General features: G+C 38.7%; 1 protein-coding gene across 1 annotated transcript; it reads right to left on the reverse strand.

Annotated features, from left to right (window-relative positions):
- Positions 1 to 221: 221 nt before the first annotated feature.
- Positions 222 to 19,788, reverse strand: chuk (component of inhibitor of nuclear factor kappa B kinase complex). The gene is made up of 22 exons (XM_060872672.1): positions 19,346 to 19,788; positions 18,766 to 18,870; positions 18,161 to 18,255; positions 17,966 to 18,083; positions 17,770 to 17,839; positions 17,580 to 17,668; positions 17,232 to 17,321; positions 16,578 to 16,702; positions 6,365 to 6,472; positions 6,121 to 6,256; positions 5,838 to 6,032; positions 5,647 to 5,749; positions 5,308 to 5,431; positions 5,046 to 5,197; positions 4,793 to 4,854; positions 4,573 to 4,682; positions 4,438 to 4,487; positions 3,776 to 3,884; positions 2,344 to 2,491; positions 2,092 to 2,207; positions 1,907 to 2,006; positions 222 to 1,264 (listed from the first exon to the last, which is right to left on the reverse strand). Exons 2-22 carry the CDS (start codon positions 18,868 to 18,870, stop codon positions 1,208 to 1,210), a joined length of 2,262 nt encoding a protein of 753 aa, XP_060728655.1. The 5' UTR covers positions 19,346 to 19,788; the 3' UTR covers positions 222 to 1,207.
- Between the last annotated feature and the right edge of the window lie 3,654 nt (positions 19,789 to 23,442).

Consider the following 23,442-nt stretch of genomic DNA (forward strand, 5'->3'; position numbering starts at 1 on the left):
AATTTTAATTCCCATCGACGACATGTCCTGCATTTTATCGTAACTTTATTTTTGAAAGTAAAACTTAATAGTTTTAGGGTGGCTGAGATCACAGACAGGGGGGCTGAAGCCACCCTAAAAAAGGTCTAGAACCGCCCCTGATCATATCTATTGCAATGTTAATATAATGTACTGCTTCGTGTCAAAGCCCACCAAAACACAGGCACTAAAAAGACATTAACAACATTTTAATTACTTTTATTTGTAATGTACAATAAACCAGAGAACAAGAACATTTCAGTTAAGAAAATGTAACAACTTATTAGTATATGTCTAACATTATCTGATGAAATAACATAATGAACTGTTAAATCGTCAACCTCCTGTTCAGAGCTGATTATCAAAAAGAAAGATAATACATTCTCAAAATCAACAAAGTACCAAGATTTATATAGTGACATTTCATATATCCCCAAACTGACACTGAACAGGCCTTCGTACAGGCATTGCACTGATGACACTATGACACTTCTTTCACTTATCCAAAAAAACAAAAAAAAAATAATAATGATAACTTCAGCACCTTCAGGTTTCCTGCTCCACAGCCGCACAAGTTGCCAGTTATGTGCTTGTTGTAATGAACAACTGCTAGAATTGATGAATAGCAGGTGGATTTAATATGATGACCAGCTTTCCTGGGCGAGATTCAGGCAGTTTTGTTCTTTCAATTCTGTGACAGTCAATGTCTTTCAAAAATATCACTCCTATACAGGCTTAATTTTACAGTCCAATGCGCTTTCTCGGGAGTAAAAATCCAACATTCACAGTGAGCCTCTAAAGTGCAGATGCTGAGCAATAGAAAGACACCAAATCCACATACAATTAGCCCGTACAAATTAAATTACGTTGCTTTATAATAAATAAATACTTGTGTAATACTCAAGGTGTCCTGGACAGTCCACATTTTTTGTGTTTGCGTAAGGGACAGAGCAATAAAATCTGGACTGTCTGACATGCCCTGAAGCCTGGGATGAGTTCAGCTTTTTAAAAGTGTATGTATATGTTCTGTGTGTATAAGGTGGCATTATGCCAATTAAAAATACATCTTTGTGTGTGATATGTTACTACGACACTACAAACCATGATTTCGACAGATTACTACTACTGATGAAAGCCCATGTGCCAACAGCAATCCAGTCAGGTGATGATTATCATAACATAAATAAAATTATAAATGTAATTTTGCAAGCAGGGATTCATATTTAGTCCAGCTCCAGTCTTGATCCTGTATAGAACAGAAAAACAAACATGGATTTGAATCAGCGAAAATGTTTATAGAGATAGACATAACAAATAATTTGATAGTCAAGTTTCATAGCACAATAACTGCCTAAGATTCTATTATGGTTTATGATACAATCACAATATTGGATATTCAAATGTCTACTCTGTCTACTATGATACAATCACAATATTGGATATTCAAATGTCTTGTTTTACCTAAACAATTACATTTATGGGATTTGGCAGACGTCCTTATCCAGAGCAACTACCACTTCTCATTTATAGAAGTCAGCAGTTAAGCGTCTTGCTCACAGGCCCAGTATTGGCACTTTGAACAACTTAAAACTTCTAACTGAGTCTTACTGGATAGCAAACTAGAGGTTTTTCCCTTACACGGTGTGATCAGATTAAGCTTGTATTTTCAATCTTTTATGTAACTTTTATTGAGCAAGTTAATAAATATCTTTTAATAAAAACAATATTCTGCCGCTTGCATTATAGCTAGCTGAACTTTTGGCTTCACCAGTCTTTTATTAAATATACCACTGCAAAATGTTTTCTTTATTGTGTTCGCATTAGAATACTATTTACTGTTTAATTATACAACATAGATCACAAAGCATATTCACATTTTTTTACTCACCATTATACTCTCTGATTTCTCCTCAGTTGCCTCCTGTAGCAGACTCGTGAGCTGGTTTAAATACTTCTGATTCTCCTCCAGTAGATGATTAACCGTTTCACTGGAAAGCAGATTTCAATTAAGTTATTGAATACAATACACAGCTGGGTCTGTGTTAACTGAAATGTGTGAAAATGAGGAGTTACGAGTCATGTGGAGCTGGCAGGGACATGGACAGGTGTGGAGAGCAACACTGCTGAGGTTGTTGAGGCCAAGTCGCGAGAGCTACCTCTGCAACTTGGCTACGAGTGGTGTTCTGTGCCTGCAAGAATAAATACATTCCCTGTTTACTTAAGACAGCCCCATTATAAAGCAGCTGAACATTGCAGAGATGCAATATGAAATGTTTGCATACACTGTCAGAGGCTCAATTTAGGTCAAATCAGTGCAATACTCACACATGCAATCTTTAATAAGTGCCAGAACTCCCTCTGTCTCTTCATCTGCATCTGCATCACAACACCATCAGCTTCCTTAATGTTCTCCAGAGTTTTTTCAATCTTCGGGAACAATTCAATAATCTTCTGTTTGCTCTGCAGAATTTTACTGGCAAAAAAAGAAACACAATGTCTTTAGTCATTAGTTAAATGTTGCTAATACATCTACATGACCAACACAGGCATATTTGTTTTCCCTGAACTGTTGCCCCAAAGTTGGACGCACACAATTGTACCGAATTGTCTGCTGCAAGATTAAGACTGAGAATAGGCAAATCTCCATCAATGTCAAATGTTTCCTACTAATAAAGACTTGTAATGTAATATAATTAATTATTAAAAGATGTTTTGTCATTCGTCCGAACTTTGTCAGAACATTTCTCTTCCCAGAATGTGTAAATGTTTTAGTCTCTAATCATTTGGAGATCTTTTTTAAAAACCTTGTCAGTGATCTAAAAGCGCGAGACTCATCAGTGTTCACACTGACTCTCTCAGTTTGTTAGTTGCTTGTGGCTCAGTTTGGTTAACCACAAGCTTTTAAAGATTGCCCTGAAATGTTTGCAGTTCTTGTTTATGCCGTCAGAGTTGGCCCATTTTAATCTCAGTGGTTTAGTTCTCTGATCACAAATCATGTGAGTCATATAGAAAATATTCATCCATGTGCAATGGTTTCAGGCAAAATGTCAAAACACTCCAGAAAACCCCAGTTTGTTGACTTTTGTGACTTCTTGTGTGCACTTAATGTAGAGTTCACATGTTGGGCTTCCACCTCCAATATTTTTTTTAAAGCCTGGTAAAATTCTGCTCATTTGAAGATGTTCTTCTGCATGGAAAATAAAACCAGTAATTCCAGTGTACTTTTATTTTCTAAATACATAAATCATTATTATTACAAATAGTTAGTGATTAAAATAGCTGGAAAAAAAAACCTGAATGTGATGCCATCGATCTTATCTTTCATCTTCAATTTCTGTTGACATTGAAGGTGGTATGCAAGTAAACAGCGATATAAAATCATAAGACATTTATAGAGTTGTGAACGGGTTTGCTGATTAAAGCTGCCAACTTTGAGACTGTTGATGTCACAACAAGAAAGTAAAAATAATGAGACCAGGAAGACATCCATAACATAACTGAATGCAGATCTGGTATGCCCCTTACACATGAGTCACAGGTAGTGTTTAAACACTGGGAATTGCCTACTTTTCAGTACAGCTGTTGTTGCCTGTAGGATGAATGAAACTCTGCAGGATTGAGTCACTTAGTCTAGACACCAAACCATTTCATTCAACACAGCCTGGTTGATGGGAAACCTCTACTAACTCTGATGTAAAAACTGTAAAAGCAACAAGATTATTTTTGTTTTATATTGAGGATGGCTTGAATTCTTTACCTGAGATGGGCATAGAGGTCCTTCAACACTTTGTCTTGATTCTGTACAGTCTGTACAATTACTTTCACCATCTCAGAGCTGTCACTGTAACCATGCTGAGAGTCATTCACTGTGAAGAATAAGAATAAAACAATTAAAGTGTCCATGAAATCATACCAGTGAAATGTCTTTTGTAGGTATTCCTACTTTAACGAGAACTATAAAATAATGATGATTGACACTGTATTTGTCCATTCAAATGCTACCTGAAAAGCAAACATCCAACCATCTATAAACATAATGTAGGTATCACATTACAGTAGCAACTAATTCTTATTAAACATTTGTTATCTGTGAAGTTCTGATGCAGCTTCCCAGAGGTTGTTTCCCTTATAAGTCATCTCTTGTGTGTTGAAAGATGGTAACAACATTTAAACTTAGCGGGGTGTGTGGCGTACCCTGAACCCCTGAACGCTATCGGCTGTTGTGACAATCAGTAAGACATTTTGAAATGTTCCCTTCCTTGATTTCCTTTTTTTTTTAAAGTGGACCAACATGCAGACTCAAATTACATAATCAGTTCATGAGCACTTATTGAATAAAATATATCTAGCAGCTTATTTAGCACTCCTCTTTAATTCTGTAAAGAGATAATACACAAGGATATTTATAACACTTCTTACTTTTGCATTTTGCTTTCAGTTGTTTGTAGAGTTCGATGGCTTTCTCCTCACTAAAAAAAAAAAAAAAAAAAAAGAATGCAATGTTATGGAAAAAAAGGCAGGTTTATAACTGGACAAGTGCAAAAGAATACTTACAGCTGCTCCATGACATCTGCTTGGCGGCGAGCATAAGGACTTCTCTGAAGCTCCACAATCTCAGAGTGTAAGGACATAATCTCTTCATCTAGATGGCCAATCTCTGCAACCTTTGATAAAAGCACAATCATTTGTCATTACGACTTGTCATTACGATATTTATTTATATTTAATCTGAAGGCTAAAGTTTAAGGAATTCAGATCGAATTCATAAATATACCTGTCCAAATGCAGCAGCTTTCTCTTCATTGTCCTGCCATGCCTTTAGCATCTTTTCAGAAGCTACACGGAATAAATAAAGACCTTTTAGATCATTTGTTTTATTTACTGAATTATCTGGACACTGTACAGATACTGTATTATCTGGACAATACACTACACCAGAGTTTAACTGCAAAAACCAAATAAATCAAAAAAATAATAAAAAAAAGAATTAATGTGGCCTTTGTAAAAGAATGAATTCCAGGACTTACAGATTCCATACTGCATCTGATCACTGTACTTCTCCAGGTCATACTGGATACTACTCTTAAAGAAATCAAGCTTAGCTTTTAACTGCTGTGAACATGAAAACATCAGATTCTTGTATCTAGTGAGGTTGGTGTTGTACCGAAGAAGACTCAACCTATAGAAAAGTACACACAAACATGAAGAGACAAAAGATGATCAAGCCTGATATGGAACCATCAACCTTAATTAACCAGTTAATGGAAGGTTATCCTGTACTGGACATACATGGCAGCTCTTTGGCCCTGGAAAAGGCGACTGTAGTCATCTCTGAGGCCACAGATGTAGCTCACTGCCTCACCCCAAACTTTCTTAAGGGTATTCAAGGGAAGTTGGGTCTTGGTCTCACGCACTAAAACCGATTTAAAAAAAAGAGATATCATTAAGAAAATATGGGGGCTAAAACAAAGCTGATAACATTTTAACCCTTTTATTATTTAATTTTGCCAAAGCATTTTATTTTGATTTGTACACTAGTCTATAGCAAATAACACTAAGAATAAAGGGAATAATTGAATGATTTGATACTGTGAAATAGAAAAGATCAAAATCTCTGGATAAACCCACCAATAAAGTTCACACTCTCTGGAAGCGGCCTGGCAGTAAACGGTCCTGTGTACTTGGTTAGGCTTTTATCGAAGAGATACACTATGTAACTGTCCCATCCTCTCTGATATGCAAAGACGAAAAAGTAATGAATCAGATGAGAGATTCAAGCCAAATAAAAAGACAAAATAGAACACCTAAAAGACTCTTACGACTCCATCTAGGACACATTGTGCTGCAGGCTTTCTTGGATCCAACATGACTCCTGTCTCTTGAAGAAGCTCTTGATTCCCTTGTTCAATCTTCGCTTCATTCTCGATGCTCTGCTGCAGGGAGTGAAGGGTCTCCTCAGGGCTTAGACGAAAAGAATGTACCCTGGTTGTGGTCATATTCAAGATGTGTACAACCTACAACAAATATATATGAGTTAAACAGAGCTACCTGCTGGCAACATTTACTAATTATACAAAAGGTCACACAGGCTGGACAACCAACCTTTATGTTCAGTATCTGATCAAGTTGTGCGAAGCACTGTGGCTGTTTAGTATCAGGGTGTGTTACTCCTCCCCTCTGAACTGGATCCCACTTCAGCATTAACTGTAGCAAACACTCCAAAGGCTCCAACAGCGTGCTAATGGTAGACAACATTAAACGTTACTCAGTTTGTCTCTTAGGACTACATCTCAAGATGGTTAAGGCTTTGTATTAATGTCAAACAGAAAGTTTGGCCAACTGTTACCTGCTGAGATTATTGGGATAAGAAAGATGAGTAGAAAACCTGACTTCTCCATTCATATCCTCTACAGCCATGATGTCCTTTGGGCCTTTATTACGTACTTTGCTTGTCCTAGAAAAAATTGACAACAAATGTGACTACAAAGACACATGTACAAAAATGTTAATAGACTAATTTTGCACTAATTTCAATTGATGAAAAAAGGACGCTTTATTTAAAACACAACTGTTGCACCAATTATGTCAAAAGGTAACTGGGAAGCAAATTAAAACTTTGTATCAGTAAAAATCTAACGTAACATACATAATTTCATATTATTACCATTATACTGCTCTTTATGAAATATAATAAATTGACTCTGCCATGGTCTCATTTCACCAAGCATGCACTTTAACTGTGTACACAATAGGGCTGGGCGATTTGGCATAAAATCAAAATCTCGATTAATTGAACATTTTAACTCTATTACGATTAATGAACGATTATTTTATTTTTTTTGCCCTCATAGTTCACTGACAAGTTTTGTTTAGTAAATATGCTCACATATTACAAGTGAGAGATTTTTGAATGAAGGGTGCATTACTTGATTTTAAAATAATTGAAGGAAACACACACTATCTACTATCTATGATTATTTATTGAACATCAGTGTTGAACAACTGAAATTAAAGCACACATTGCCTAAAACGAACAGTCACTTTGTTCTTATAAAAAAAATTATTTTTTATTTAAAAATAAATAACTTGCACTTTTGGAAAAAAATTATCTCTTCTAAATAAAATAACTCTTGTATAGCTTCGCTCCACTGTAGCCAAGGGAGTCATATCCTTTGCGATGTAATAACAAATAGCGTCAGTTATTTCTTTCCATCTTCTTGAACTCTTCTCATACTGTGTGGCATTTGTGAATGCATTTGTTATCAACATCTGCTTTGCGGAGGCACTTGTTGCTGGGCGCTTGTCAGTCTCTTTTTGTTTTTTTTGAGCCATGCACTGTTCATATTCAGTAACGTGATTGCGCTCCAAGTGTTGAAACAAATTGGTGGTGTTACCTTTGGGCGTCAAAACTGTTTTTCTACAGTGTCTATATCTGACTTCATTTTGTTCGATGTCATCCTTACTGAAGCCAAAATGTGTCCAAACGACGGAGACTGCGTTTTTCTTTGGTACAAGCTGCTCTTGTTGCTCAGTTGTCTGAGTGTTTAAGCTCTCCATGCTCGACATGTCGGCGGAATAACGTAACGTAACGTAACGGAGCGGGGTCACGTGACTCCACATGCTGTACTGTTTTTAATGGAAAAGTAATCGAAATAATCGGCCTGGAAAAATATGATCGATTATAGGTTCTGAATGTCGATTTCGATTACTTTTCGATTAATTGCCCAGCCCTAGTACACAATACTGAACCGTTTTGTAATTACATCCATAACATAAATTACATTAAAGAAATTACATCGAACCATTTCTAAATCATAGCACATCAGATCTGTGATTACTTATTTAAAGGTGTAGATGTTTGCAGACATATTCACAACTGCATAGAATATATTCCGAAAATCTGCATTAAAGGAGGGGTGCACGTTGTTTGAAAAATGCTTCAGAAAACAGTCGGGCCGACTAAAAAAACAAACGTGTAGCCAATGAGCAGAAAGGGTCTTGTCAATATGCAGCGGAGCAAGTGTTCAGTGTGCATGTGTGACATTAGCAGAAAGCGATTGAAACATTGACATGGCGGATAAAAACGAAAAGCGAAAAAAGGCTTACGATAAGGCAAGAAGCAGGTGTTGAACGCTGTCTTCCGCGTGAAACAGAGCTAAACCTTTCACATTACAACACACAGTACTACAAAAACACATTTGGATTACCATAGTATTACTCATTGTGTTCATTTACTGATAAAAAATATCCCCTCAGTCAGCTGCCCCAGCAGGTTCCGCCATAATAGTTGCCTGGGTTATGTATGTTTGTGTGGTGCAAAGCTAGCAAAACAGGGGTGACACCCAATTTGTTTAGGGGCATGTTTGTTTTGGTGATTTCAAACGTCAACATTGGCTTTCAAACATCGTGCACCCCGCCTTTAAGTGAGTGGATTTAACTCTGTGATGTTTAAAAAAAAGATGTAGCTACAGGAAACGTAATTATGAGTGGTATGCAGTATGTTTAGTATGTTTCCAGAGAAACAGGGCAGTTGAATGTTTAGTCAGATATACACTGTTTCTCAGTATGCTTTATGTAACTGGGATGTGGTTACTAATCATCGTGTTGACTATATGATTATGTAATTTAACAGATATGCAGTTGACTAATCAGCCAAATTTACCATCAAACTATCTAACCATATTAATAATGTAGCCATGAAAAACATCTGACACGGAAAAGACTAAAATAGCATGTTAATAGTTACACTTTATATTAGAAATCCTGATCTCTTGTTCTTACATTGGCATGACAGTTTGATATGTTGTTACTACAGAATAATAATAACAAATATAGCTGCAAGCAGCGATGACGGGCCCTCGCACATTTTGTTATCGCTATACGGTGCCTCCCAGAAAACAATGCACGGTGGGCAAGTGCATCAAGTGGGTAAATATCAGTGGACTATTTTATGTTGTTACTGACCCATTTGGGGACTGTAGGTAAATAAAACCCCACATTTTAGACAAACGGGGGTGCTAGTGAGCCACTTAAGAGACACACCTTTGTCTGACCTTTTTGTCCACACTTAACAGCCGACAAATGTGATGTATGTGTCAAATTTCAAGTTAATGTAAGCACGCCAAAAGCCTTAAATATGCCTGAAATAAAAGTAAATTTGACATGAGGACATGCCAACAGTGTTTGAGATATCAAAAATCCGTTCGCAATTTCGCATCTCCAATATCTCTGGGTCATGGTGGCCAAGTCTGGTCTCAATTGCATGAATCCCCTAGGAGGAGTATTTAAAAGTTTACCGCATGCAGCTGTCAAAAAATCCACCTTTGTGACTGACACACTTCCTGGGGCCTGTTTGTGGCGCTATACCAGGGACTCACAATAAGCACATCGATGCGATCGGAATCCTTGGCCGAACATACACACCGCGTGTCATCACAATAAGACATTTTTTGCCTTAGATAGAAGACACTTCCTGTTTCTCTGAATTGGCCATAATTAGTCGCCTCGCCATGGCAGCACCGTTCGAGATATCAAAAATCCCTTCGCAATTTAGCAAGTGCAATGTCTCGGCATCATGTTGACCACTTTTGGTGTCAATCGCATGAATGTCCTAGGAGGAGTATATAAAAGTTCACCACATGAACTGTTGTGACTGACACACTTCCTGGCGCCTGTTGGTGGCGCTATGTCCGAGATTCACAATAGGCACATCGATGTGATCGGAATCCTTGGCCGAACATACACACCGCGTTTCATCCCAATAAGACATTTTTTGCTTTAGATATTAGACACTTCCTGTTTCTCTGAATTCGCCATAACTTTGTCGCCTCGCCATGGCAGCACCGTTCGAGATATCAAAAATCCCTTCGCAATTTATCAAGTGCAATGTCTCGGCATCATGTTCACCACATTTGATGTCAATCGCATGAATTCCCTAGGAGGAGTATTTAAAAGTTCACCGCATGCACTTATAAAACAATCCAAAATGGCCGACTTCCTGTTGGGCGGAGCTCATAGTTTAGGGCGCGAAAGTTGTTCGGGTCGATGAGATCTATGTGTACCAACTCCCGTACATGTGCGTACATAATTGCCCGATCTGTGCACCACTGTTTGTTTTTGCATTACAGGGGGCGCTACAGAGCCCCCCTGCCACGCCCGTATTCCAGCCTTTGCCCAATCCTAGTGTCGCACGACTCTGACGTGTGTGCCAAATTTCAAGAGTTTTCGAGCATGTTAAGGGACCCCAATTGGCCAATGTGTGGGGGAGAAAAAAAATAAAATAAAAAATAATAATAATAATAATAATAAATATAGCTGCAAGCAGCGATGACGGGCCTTCGCACGTTTGTTCATCGCTATACGGTGCCTTCCAGAAAACAATGCACGGTGGGCAAGTGCATCAAGTGGGTAAATATCAGTGGACTATTTTATGTTGTTACTGACCCATTTGGGGACTGTAGGTAAATGAAACCCCACATTTTAGACAAACGGGGGCGCTAGTGAGCCACTTAAGAGACACACCTTTGTCTGACCTTTTTGTCCACACTTAACAGCCGACAAATGTGATGTATGTGTCAAATTTCAAGTTAATCTAAGCACGCCAAAAGACTTAAATATGCCTGAAAAAGAAAGTAAAGTTTGACACGTTACTATGAGAACAGTGTTTGAGATATCAAAAATCCGTTCGCAATTTCGCATCTGCAATATCTCTGCACCATGTTGGCCAAGTCTGGTCTCAATTGCATGAATCCCCTAGGAGGAGTATTTAAAAGTTTACTGCATGAAGCTGACAAAAAATCCACCTTTGTGACTGACACACTTCCTGGGGCCTGTTGGTGGCGCTATACCTGGGACTCACAATAAGCACATAGATGCGATCGGAATCCTTGGCCGAACATACACACCGCGTGTCATCACAATAAGACATTTTTTGCTTTAGATATTAGACACTTTCTGTTTCTCTGAATTCGCCATAATTTTGTCGCCTCGCCATGGCAGCACCGTTCGAGATATCGAAACTCACTTCGCAATTTAGCAAGTGCAATGTCTCGGCATCATGTTCACCACTTTTGGTGTCAATCGCATGAATCCTCTAGGAGGAGTATTTAAAAGTTCATTGCATGCAACTGTGAAAAAATCCACCTTTGTGACTGACACACTTCCTGGGGCCTGTTGGTGGCGCTATACCCGGGACTCACAATAAGCACATCGATGCGATCGGAATCCTTGGCCGAACATACACACCGCGTGTCATCACAATAAGACATTTTTTGCTTTAGATATTAGACACTTTCTGTTTCTCTGAATTCGCCATAACTTTGTCGCCTCGCCATGGCAGCACCGTTCGAGATATCAAAAATCCCTTCGCAATTTAGCAAGTGCAATGTCTTGGCATCATGTTCACCACTTTTGGTGTCAATCGCATGAATTCCCTAGGAGGAGTATTTAAAAGTTCACCACATGCAACTGTTGTGACTGACACACTTCCTGGCGCCTGTTGGTGGCGCTATGTCCGAGATTCACAATAAGCACATCGATGCGATCGGAATCCTTGGCCGAACATACACACCGCGTGTCATCCCAATAAGACATTTTTTGCTTTAGATATTAGACACTTCCTGTTTCTCTGAATTCGCCATAACTTTGTCGCCTCGCCATGGCAGCACCGTTCGAGATATCAAAAATCCCTTCGCAATTTAGCAAGTGCAATGTCTTGGCATCATGTTCACAACGTTTGATGTCAATCGCATGAATTCCCTAGGAGGAGTATTTAAAAGTTCACCGCATGCACTTATAAAACAATCCAAAATGGCCGACTTCCTGTTGGGCGGAGCTCATAGTTTAGAGCGCGAAAGTTGTTCGGGTCGATGAGATCTATATGCGTACCAACTCTCGTACATGTGCGTACATAATTGCCCGATCTGTGCACCAATGTTTGTTTTTGCATTACAGGGGGCGCTACAGAGCCCCCCTGCCACGCCCGTATTCCAACCTTTGTCCAATCCTAGTGTCGCGCGACTCTGACGTGTGTGCCAAATTTCAAGAGTTTTCGAGCATGTTAAGGGACCCCAATTGGCCAATGTGTGGGGGAAAAAAAAAAATAAAAAAATAAAAAAAACAAGCAGCGATGACGGGCCTTCGCACGTTTGTTCATCGCTATACGGTGCCTTCCAGAAAACACTGCACGGTGGGCAAGTGCATCAAGTGGGTAAATATCAGTGGACTATTTTATGTTGTTACTGACCCATTTGGGGACTGTAGGTAAATGAAACCCCACATTTTAGACAAACGGGGGCGCTAGTGAGCCACTTAAGAGACACACCTTTGTCTGACCTTTTTGTCCACACTTAACAGCCGACAAATGTGATGTATGTGTCAAATTTCAAGTTAATCTAAGCACGCCAAAAGACTTAAATATGCCTGAAAAAGAAAGTAAAGTTTGACACGTTACCATGAGAACAGTGTTTGAGATATCAAAAATCCGTTCGCAATTTCGCATCTGCAATATCTCTGCACCATGTTGGCCAAGTCTGGTCTCAATTGCATGAATCCCCTAGGAGGAGTATTTAAAAGTTTACTGCATGAAGCTGACAAAAAATCCACCTTTGTGACTGACACACTTCCTGGGGCCTGTTGGTGGCGCTATACCTGGGACTCACAATAAGCACATAGATGCGATCGGAATCCTTGGCCGAACATACACACCGCGTGTCATCACAATAAGACATTTTTTGCTTTAGATATTAGACACTTTCTGTTTCTCTGAATTCGCCATAATTTTGTCGCCTCGCCATGGCAGCACCGTTCGAGATATCGAAACTCACTTCGCAATTTAGCAAGTGCAATGTCTCGGCATCATGTTCACCACTTTTGGTGTCAATCGCATGAATCCTCTAGGAGGAGTATTTAAAAGTTCATTGCATGCAACTGTGAAAAAATCCACCTTTGTGACTGACACACTTCCTGGGGCCTGTTGGTGGCGCTATACCCGGGACTCACAATAAGCACATCGATGCGATCGGAATCCTTGGCCGAACATACACACCGCGTGTCATCACAATAAGACATTTTTTGCTTTAGATATTAGACACTTTCTGTTTCTCTGAATTCGCCATAACTTTGTCGCCTCGCCATGGCAGCACCGTTCGAGATATCAAAAATCCCTTCGCAATTTAGCAAGTGCAATGTCTTGGCATCATGTTCACCACTTTTGGTGTCAATCGCATGAATTCCCTAGGAGGAGTATTTAAAAGTTCACCACATGCAACTGTTGTGACTGACACACTTCCTGGCGCCTGTTGGTGGCGCTATGTCCGAGATTCACAATAGGCACATCGATGCGATCGGAATCCTTGGCCGAACATACACACCGCGTGTCATCCCAATAAGACATTTTTTGCTTTAGATATTAGACACTTCCTGTTTCTCTGAATTCGCCATAATTTTGTCGCCTCGCCATGGCAGCACCGTTCGAGATATCAAAAATCCCTTCGCAATTTAGCAAGTGCAATGTCTTGGCATCATGTTCACAACGTTTGATGTCAATCGCATGAATTCCCTAGGAGGAGTATTTAAAAGTTCACCGCATGCACTTATAAAACAATCCAAAATGGCCGACTTCCTGTTGGGCGGAGCTCATAGTTTAGAGCGCGAAAGTTGTTCGGGTCGATGAGATCTATATGCGTACCAACTCTCGTACATGTGCGTACATAATTGCCCGATCTGTGCACCAATGTTTGTTTTTGCATTACAGGGGGCGCTACAGAGCCCCCCTGCCACGCCCGTATTCCAACCTTTGTCCAATCCTAGTGTCGCGCGACTCTGACGTGTGTGCCAAATTTCAAGAGTTTTCGAGCATGTTAAGGGACCCCAATTGGCCAATGTGTGGGGAAAAAAAAAAAAAAAAAAAAAAAAAAAAAAAAAAAAAAAAAATAATACTCCCGAGGAAAAACAATAGGGCTTCGCACCATTCGTTGCTCAGGCCCTAAATATAGCTGCAAACAGCGATGACGGGCCTTCGCACATTTGTTCATCGCTATACGGTGCCTTCCAGAAAACAATGCACGGTGGGCAAGTGCATCAAGTGGGTAAATATCAGTGGACTATTTTATGTTGTTACTGACCCATTTGGGGACTGTAGGTAAATGAAACCCCACATTATAGAGAAATGGGGGCGCTAGTGAGCCACTTAAGAGACACACCTTTGTCTGACCTTTTTGTCCACACTTAACAGCCGACAAATGTGATGTATGTGTCAAATTTCAAGTTAATACAAGCACGTCAAAAGCCTTAAATATGCCTGAAATAAAAGTAAACTTTGACACGATGCCATGGCAACAGTGTTTGAGATATCAAAAATCCGTTCGCAATTTCGCATCTGCAATATCTCTGCGTCATGGTGGCCAAGTCTGGTCTCAATTGCATGAATCCCCTAGGAGGAGTATTTAAAAGTTTACCGCATGAAGCTGACAAAAAATCCACCTTTGTGACTGACACACTTCCTGGGGCCTGTTGGTGGCGCTATACCTGGGACTCACAATAAGCACATAGATGCGATCGGAATCCTTGGCCGAACATACACACCACGTGTCATCACAATAAGACATTTTTTGCTTTAGATATTAGACACTTTCTGTTTCTCTGAATTCGCCATAACTTTGTCGCCTCGCCATGGCAGCACCGTTCGAGATATCAAAAATCCGTTCGCAATTTAGCAAGTGCAATGTCTCGGCATCATGTTCACCACGTTTGATGTCAATCGCATGAATTCCCTAGGAGGAGTATTTAAAAGTCCATTGCATGCAACTGTGAAAAAATCCACCTTTGTGACTGACACACTTCCTGGGGCCTGTTGGTGGCGCTATGTCCGAGATTCACAACAGGCACATCGATGCGATCGGAATCCTTGGCCGAACATAAACACCGCGTGTCTTCCCAATAAGACATTTTTTGCTTTAGATATTAGACACTTCCTGTTTCTCTGAATTCGCCATAACTTAGTCGCCTCGCCATGGCAGCACCGTTCGAGATATCAAAAATCCCTTCGCAATTTAGCAAGTGCAATGTCTCGGCATCATGTTGACCACTTTTGGTGTCAATCGCATGAATTCCCTAGGAGGAGTATTTAAAAGTTCACCACATGCACTTATAAAACAGTCCAAAATGGCCGACTTCCTGTTGGGCGGAGCTCATAGTTTAGAGCGCGAAAGTTGTTCGGGTCGATGAGATCTATATGCGTACCAACTCTCGTACATGTGCGTACATAATTGCCCGATCTGTGCACCAATGTTTGTTTTTGCATTACAGGGGGCGCTACAGAGCCCCCCTGCCACGCCCGTATTCCAACCTTTGTCCAATCCTAGTGTCGCGCGACTCTGACGTGTGTGCCAAATTTCAAGAGTTTTCGAGCATGTTAAGGGACCCCAATTGGCCAATGTGTGGGGGAAAAAAAAAATAATAAAAAAAAAAATAATAATACTCCCGAGGAAAAACAATAGGGCTTCGCACCATTCGGTGCTCAGGCCCTAATAATAATACTCCTGAGCAAAAACAATAGGGCTTCGCACCATTCCGTGCTCAGGCCCTAATTAAAATGTAATATTTGGGCCAATGTTGTCTAGTGTCAGTATTTTCTCACAAAGCCAGTGTCACAGTTGTAGGGTATTGTGTCAAGAAATTTGAGGATGTAGATGCAATGCCTCTAGAGAAATTCTCAAGTAGGTTTGTGTCTCTAAACTGGATGTAGTTGCTAATCAGTTTTAACAAAGAGATACAGGCACACACAAACACACACACCCAGCATGATGCATGAACTTGAACTTGACAAAGGGAAAGCTCTGAATCCAGGACAGACAGATGTTTCTGTTGGGTGGTTTTGTTGACTTTTTGAAAATGAGCTGTAAAGTACAGACTGAATAAACGCAAATTCTGCTTTTTGTGCGTCTTCTGGATTTTTTAGATTAGTAAATACTTCTGAATGTAAAGTCAACATTTTGGTTTGTGTTGCAGCCCATAACAACAGCAGAAGGACATCAGAAACTGATTTTAAGTGTTTTAAGAAACACTGACATCATCTGTGTGTTTAATGCTGCCATAGATAAATCATTAAACATTTTGATTTGGAAACCTGATGGACAGGGATATTTAGTCTCTGACATGCCATCTAGTGAATGCTGCTAATGACGCTGACTTTAAAATCGTGCGTCAAGTATAAACCGGCTGGGGATTTACCTATAACCACACACACGTCCCAGACTAAGTGAATGTGTGTCATTCCTTAATAAAACTGCATAATTGTTGGCAAACGGCTGTTGTTTAAGACTCTATTGAACATGTGGAAATACCCTCGGCAGTGTGATGATGTGTTGATGAAAAGCAAGGTCCTGTTTTATTCCTTACATAACATCCTGGCAATATGAGTAATAACAGCATCCCAGACAGAACAGAGGTAAGTGACGTGACAATGTTACAGAAAAGAGGAATGTTTAAGACACTTAAATCTTCACACGTTTTAATAACACTTAAACATCTAACAGTCATGGTCTGAAGTTGCCACATACCATTGCACCGGTTGCAGGTTATGTAGAAATGGACGAAAACCGCAAATACACTCAAAAACCATTGTGCCGAAGCTCCAGTAATCCACAGTGACCGTGTAGGGTTTGCTCTCAAATAACTCTGGGGCCTAAAACAAAGCAGATTTGACTGTTAAACCATAACCATTGGTTAAACCAATGCTTTTACAAAACATTGTGCTGTATACATCTGCTTGGTGTAAAACTCCTTACTGGTTCAATACTCTACTCATTATTTCCTAAGAAAACAAAACAAAACTCAAATATTTCATATGTATTCCTGTGGCCTCTGATTAGCTAGCTATATTTAACAATTGGGAATTAGCCAAGTATTGTTAGCAATAATTTGCTAGCACTTTTGCGCCAAGTTTTTTAGGTGAATAATGGAAATAATTAAGTTATAACTTGCTGGTATTCTATTTAGCTAAAATAAATATGAGACCACAAAGCCCACTGAGAGTCACTATCTGCTAAATGTAAGGAGCCTGGACTTAAGATAATAATAATAAAAAATTCTACAGAGCCAGCAGCAGAACCTCAGTCCTTTATTAATATACCAAATTTATAAATGTATAGATTGATCAGCTCAAAACCAGATTTCAAGGATTTTCTAGTCATAATACGGTACAAAGAACTCACCAGATACTGCAGAGTGCCCACAAATGATGTGCATAGACTCCCTTGATCCAGATCTTTTGCATAGCCCAGGTCTATTATCTTGTGGACCAGCTAAAAACACAAAATACCCAAAGTGAGCCCATGCTAGGGATGAGAAAAGTGGAAAGAAAGCACTGGGTCTACATGTTTGACAATACAATCTCTGTTTCTGATTATAGTTTCCTGATATATTTCTGATTTTCATGTTGTTTAGTAGTTTTCTTTACTATTACCTATTTTTAAATGAAGGACAAAAAAAGTAGTCTTACTGTGTATGTGACATAAAATTTCAATTAGAATTTTAAATATGCTTATTTAACAAAGAGATACCTTTCCGTTGATTTCCTGAAGTACGATATTCTCTGGTTTTAAATCTCTGTGAATGATTTTGTTTGCATGAAGATACTGAATTCCTGAACCTGTTAATATCAAAAATGACTTTAGTGTTTTACACAAATTTAAATAACTAGGAAAATACTGCAAAACATGGAAGGTGTTTTCATGAAAGGTAATACATTACCAACATCATTGAGTAAGGATAGCACCTCACTTTCTTTTAATCCACAGCAATTCTCAGGTTTGCTTAATAACTACAACAAAAAAAAACCCAATATAGATATAATGACAGAAAAAAGAGAAACCTTTTCCAAGAGTGACTATATTAACCTGAAGCACTGCATTGAAGAAAAGTAAAAGAAAATAATGCATTAGGGCACCTTACGAAGGTCTCCCCTGGAACAGTACTCCATGGCTAAAAGAGGCAAGTCATTCAAGGCAATGTGTTTCATTTCTTCTGGTACTTCCCTTGCTGTCACCACGTTCAAGTGGTTCAACCTACCAAAGAGAAATTTAGTAATGAAATATGTTTTAAAAACTAATAATCAGCCGTTACATTTCTAATTCATATATACTTTTTCATTATTTGGATCTCTCGACTCCATCTGTCTTTGTTCCTTGCATTGAGTTCAAGCCGACAGAGTTTCACAGCAATTTTTTCAGATGTTTCCTATAACAAAAATACAATACACAAATTATTTATTTGATCTGCTCTCAGCTTATACAAATAAATAAAAAAGGCTCAGAGTTTTGTAACACAGCACAACACAACTGCATCACAAATGATTATGTACTTACATATCTAATACCTAATATCAGTACTGGGGAAAATGCTGTCCTGAACCATTAGATTAGATAAAATAAGAAATGTTCTGATCCCATCCACTGCCATGTTTACAAAGTGACAATGTATGTTTTAAACAATGTCCAAGTCTGAAATTGCTCATAAAATGCAACAAAACCCAGAAGAATGTCTGTTACTAAAAGGAACTCAGCATCAGATCAATGCAGAGCTCTGATCGGTATCACATTACAGAGCACAATGCACTGTAGATATATCGTATACAGAAAAAATAATAAACCACTAGAATTAGGCACAGTGTAGTTCATTGATGAAGTGAAAGGTACAGTTAAGACAGACAAATAAATGAGATCTAAATCAGATCTAAATCTGACACACCTGATGCTGATACAGATAGACATGTCCAAATCCACCAGTCCCCAATCTCTCTTTCATTGCCCAAGCTCCGCAGAACTGAGTCTGTTTAAATGGTGGTTTCTCCATCTATTCATAGTGCAAAGAAATAATGTTATATTGATGATAGCTGAGTGTGTGTGTATGTATGTATGTATATATGTATGCGTAATGTGTATATATATATATATATATATATATATATACACATACACACACACACATATACACATATATATATATATATATATATATATATATATATATATATATATATACACACACACACACATACATATACATATATATATATATATATATATATATATATATATATACACACACACACAGCTATCATATCATATATAATCAGATGTTCTGCATAAAGAAAGAGAGTTTTAAGGAACAACAAACACTACAGCTAGTTCATTTCAATGACATTAAAATTTTGTTCCATGTTCCCAGCAACAATGTCATCACACGTTATCTATCAGCACATATTACCCTTTTATGTTTAGGCTTCACGTCATTGCTAGCTAGCCAACGTTAGCTAACATTATCTTACCCTTGCTTAGCTTGAGTTACCAGTCTGTGTTGCTAGCTTGATGAAACCAGCCTAACGTACGTGGAGAATTAAAGAGCTTGAAAACCGAAGGCGTTGTTTCATAGAAAATAACTACGATATCCATTTCATTTTCATTATACACTGAGACCTTTGAAGGATAACTAGAGAAACAACTAGCTGTCTTAGATAGCGATACGTAAACAACTCGATGTAGCGCCCCGCAGACATTAGCAGTGATGCTAACTACAATTAGCCACCTAACTAGCGAGGTCAGCTTCCCATGACACCGTGTGCAAAAGAAAAGCAATTTAAAATAAAGATTATTCAATAATTAGGTAATCCGGAAACAAATAAAACTCTACTACACACTGTTGACAACCACACCACAGCTCAGCTACCTAGCTAACGTTAGCACTCGAGTCGAAATCGAAACAAGTGTAGTACGCATGCGTAGTGTAAGTGTATGTGGTTACATTTCTAGCTGATTTGGGACCAGTTTACCTAAACAAAATAACGTCATTGTGCACCACCGTCGAAGACGCTAAACTGATACCAGATCAATACCAGATAAAGAATGTACTGGGTTTGTTTGACGCATGCGTTACAGAGTGTATCAGAATCTGGGTCATTCCTACATTTTGTATGTCATTTGAACACATTACTGTATGTTTGCGGTGTATGCTTAAAGTTCACACATCACCACTAAGAAATAAACTTTTCTCTGTTGTCTCTGTTTCTGAATCTCAACCTTTTCTTCAATAACCCCCTAAATAACATTAATGTTTGTATAAAAAATAATACACTGAAAGGATTAATATGGTGGAAGTTACAGTATATACTGATTTCTCATCCAGGGAGAAAGTATTTTGAACTGTTGTAAGAGTTTCCAGTGGGGGTGTAAACCTGAAATTTATCAACCAACCAACCAACCAACCAACCAATCAGTCACTTCTGGCCTGTTGTTCATCATGATAAAGTGCATTGAACGGTTAGTGCAGTGACAATAACCTCTTCTTAAATGTGGAGAAGACAAAGGAAATTATCATTGACTTCCAGAGAGCACACACCCAACACTCTCTTCCTAGCATCAACAGTGCCGCTGTGGAGAAAGTGTACAGCACCAAGTTTCTGTGTGTGTGCACATATCCGAGGACGTCTCCTGGACCAGCAACACCTCAACACTAGCCAAGAAAGTTCAGAATTGACTTTATTTCCTCAGCAAAATGAGAAGAGCCAGAGCCCCAGTACCCATCATGGAAACTTTCTAGAGAGGCACGATTGAGAGCATCCTGTCCAGCTGCATCACAAAGTGGTTTAGAAACTGTTCCACCTCTGACCAGCACACAGAAACTCTCACAATTTAACTCCCATTTAGAGGGATGTACTGTTACTAGTAGCTTGACAGTGAAAGACCTGGGTGTTATATTAGACAGCAACTTGTCTTTTGAAAATCATATCGCTCATACTACAAAAACAGCCTTCTTCCACTTTAGAAATATTGCCAAGCTGAGAAACATCCTATCTGTATCTGATGCTGAGAAGCTAGTTCATGCTTTCATGACCTCTAGACTGGACTATTGTAATGCATTACTAGGTGGTTGTCCTACATCTTTAATAAATAGGCTACAGTTAGTCCAAAATGCAGCTGCCAGAGTTCTCACTAGGACAAGAAAGTATGACCATATGACCCCAATTTTATCATCTCTACACTGGCTACCTGTTAAGTTTAGAATTGATTACAAACTGCTGCTACTTGCATACAAGGCTCTTAATGGTTTAGCTTCCATGTATCTAACTAGACCTCTAACACGTTACAGTCCTTTGCGCTCCCTGAGATCACAAAACTCAGGACGTCTGGTAGTTCCCAGAATATATAAGTCCACTAAAGGTGGTAGAGCATTTTCCTATTTAGCTCCCAAACTCTGGAATAGTCTTCCTGATAGTGTTCGGAGCTCAGACACACATTCCCAGTTTAAATGTAGATTAAAAACTCATCTCTTTAGTCAGGCATACACATAATACATCCCATAATTTTGTGCACTATTACATCAGACTTGCACATCTTTATGAACAGCAGATATGTTAATCCCTCTCCACTGCTTCTCTCTTTCTCCCCATCCCAAGGCATCCAGACATTGTACCAGCTCCGATCATCTTCTGTGCGATGAAGATTTTGGACCTCCACTGAAATGAGGCCGACTCTGTGAGAATCCTGAGACATCTACAGACCTACCAGCTCCAGTTGGACTCTGTGATACTAAAGAGGAGACCTTAACTCCATGTTATCCTTACACCAATATAACATTTGTTTGACTGTATATTTATAATCACACCCTCCACTGTCACCCATATGAGGATGGGTTCCCCTTTGAGTCTGGTTCCTCTCAAGGTTTCTTCCTTTACCAATTTAAGGGAGTTTTTCCTTGCCACTGCTGCCTGAGTCACCTCAGACTTGCTCACTGGGGAGAAACACATACACATTGTGAACTATATATATCTAATTTTTTTATTTATTATATTCATTCATTCATTCATTCATCTTCTACCGCTTATCCGAACTACCTCGGGTCACGGGGAGCCTGTGCCTATCTCAGGCGTCATCGGGCATCAAGGCAGGATACACCCTGGACAGAGTGCCAACCCATCGCAGGGCATATTTATTATATTAATTCTTTATATTATTCCTTCTGTTCTATGTTTTGTTCTGTAAAGCTGCTCTGAGACAATGTCTATTGTAAAAAGCGCTATACAAATAAACTTGAATTGAATTGAATTGACAGGAAAACCCTGCAGCTTATAGTGAAGGCAGCTGGGAAGGTCATTGGTGCCCTTCTTCCTTCCTTCCTGGATATCTATAATACCCACCATTCCTGCAAAGCATGCAGCATTGTAAGTGACTCCACCCATCCTTTAAACAATTACTTCAGTATGTATGAATAGAAAAAGCTATTTCTACTCTGAATGTGTACATACAGGTATGTGTATTATATGTATATTTATTTTGCATATTTATAAATGTAAAAATGCTTATACATTTATTCCTTACATTTTTATGAATATTTTTACATATTTATATACATATGCATGTATATGTATATATATATATATACATCTACTAACTGCTAACCGGCGCTCCAGGGCCTGCACAAAAGCATTTCTGTATGAAGTGTTATTAATTTGTAAACCCACACTTATTATGATCATTATGTGTGTTGGGATCATTATGTGTGTTGTTTATTTTCTTGCTGCTACACTGTAGGACTGAGAGAATTTCAATCCTTTCAATATTCAGTAGGAGGATAGCACAACTTTGCTGCGTCAGGGTCCCGAGTTTGAATGTAAGCTCAGATAACTGACTGGAGTTTGTTTTAATTTCCAGCACTTTGAAAATACATGATTAAATCATACTAGCCTTATGAAAACACATTTTTTCATTTGGAACCAATGTAAACAAATGAATTCAATTCAGTAAACCTTTTCTTTCATTGTATTAACTTGAGCTTGACTGATATTTTCCTGTTGGTTAATAGGAAGTCAGTTAATAGGAAATTGTCCCTTTTTTCTAATGATAATATAATATAGGTTTAAATTTTTTGGGAAGTGGGGAAGTTACTTGGACTAAAAGGTACCATACTGTAGGATTAATCCATCTAACCCTCCTGTCTCCATCTGAAGTAGTTTAGGGTGTAAAAGAATGTTGATTATCCTTTTAATCTGTGTTCAACGTAAGATGTGTTTAGCCACAACAATGTCTGCATGGGGGACTAGTGTATTTCAGACAATCAAGGGTTCTTGGGTAGAATCATTCAATAGAAAACAAAAGGGGCCAAATAAGACTACATTTGTACAGGGCCCAGAAATTTGTGGCACGCCTGTGTGTAGGACTATGAGGTGCAGATCATACAGCAGATAATGGGGCTAGAAGGGAGAATTAAAACTTAAAACTCACTTTAAAATTAATTTTCTGAAAGGACTTTTGTATCACAATGTTTCATAATGATAGCATTCTTATAATGAATAAATAATATACACATTAATATATTATATAATATAAACTCTTTGCTCACTGTTTATGATTTTATCCATTTAACCAAGTG

The sequence above is a fragment of the Tachysurus vachellii genome, chromosome 6, assembly GCF_030014155.1.
Source record: "Tachysurus vachellii isolate PV-2020 chromosome 6, HZAU_Pvac_v1, whole genome shotgun sequence".
Lineage (NCBI taxonomy): Eukaryota > Metazoa > Chordata > Actinopteri > Siluriformes > Bagridae > Tachysurus > Tachysurus vachellii.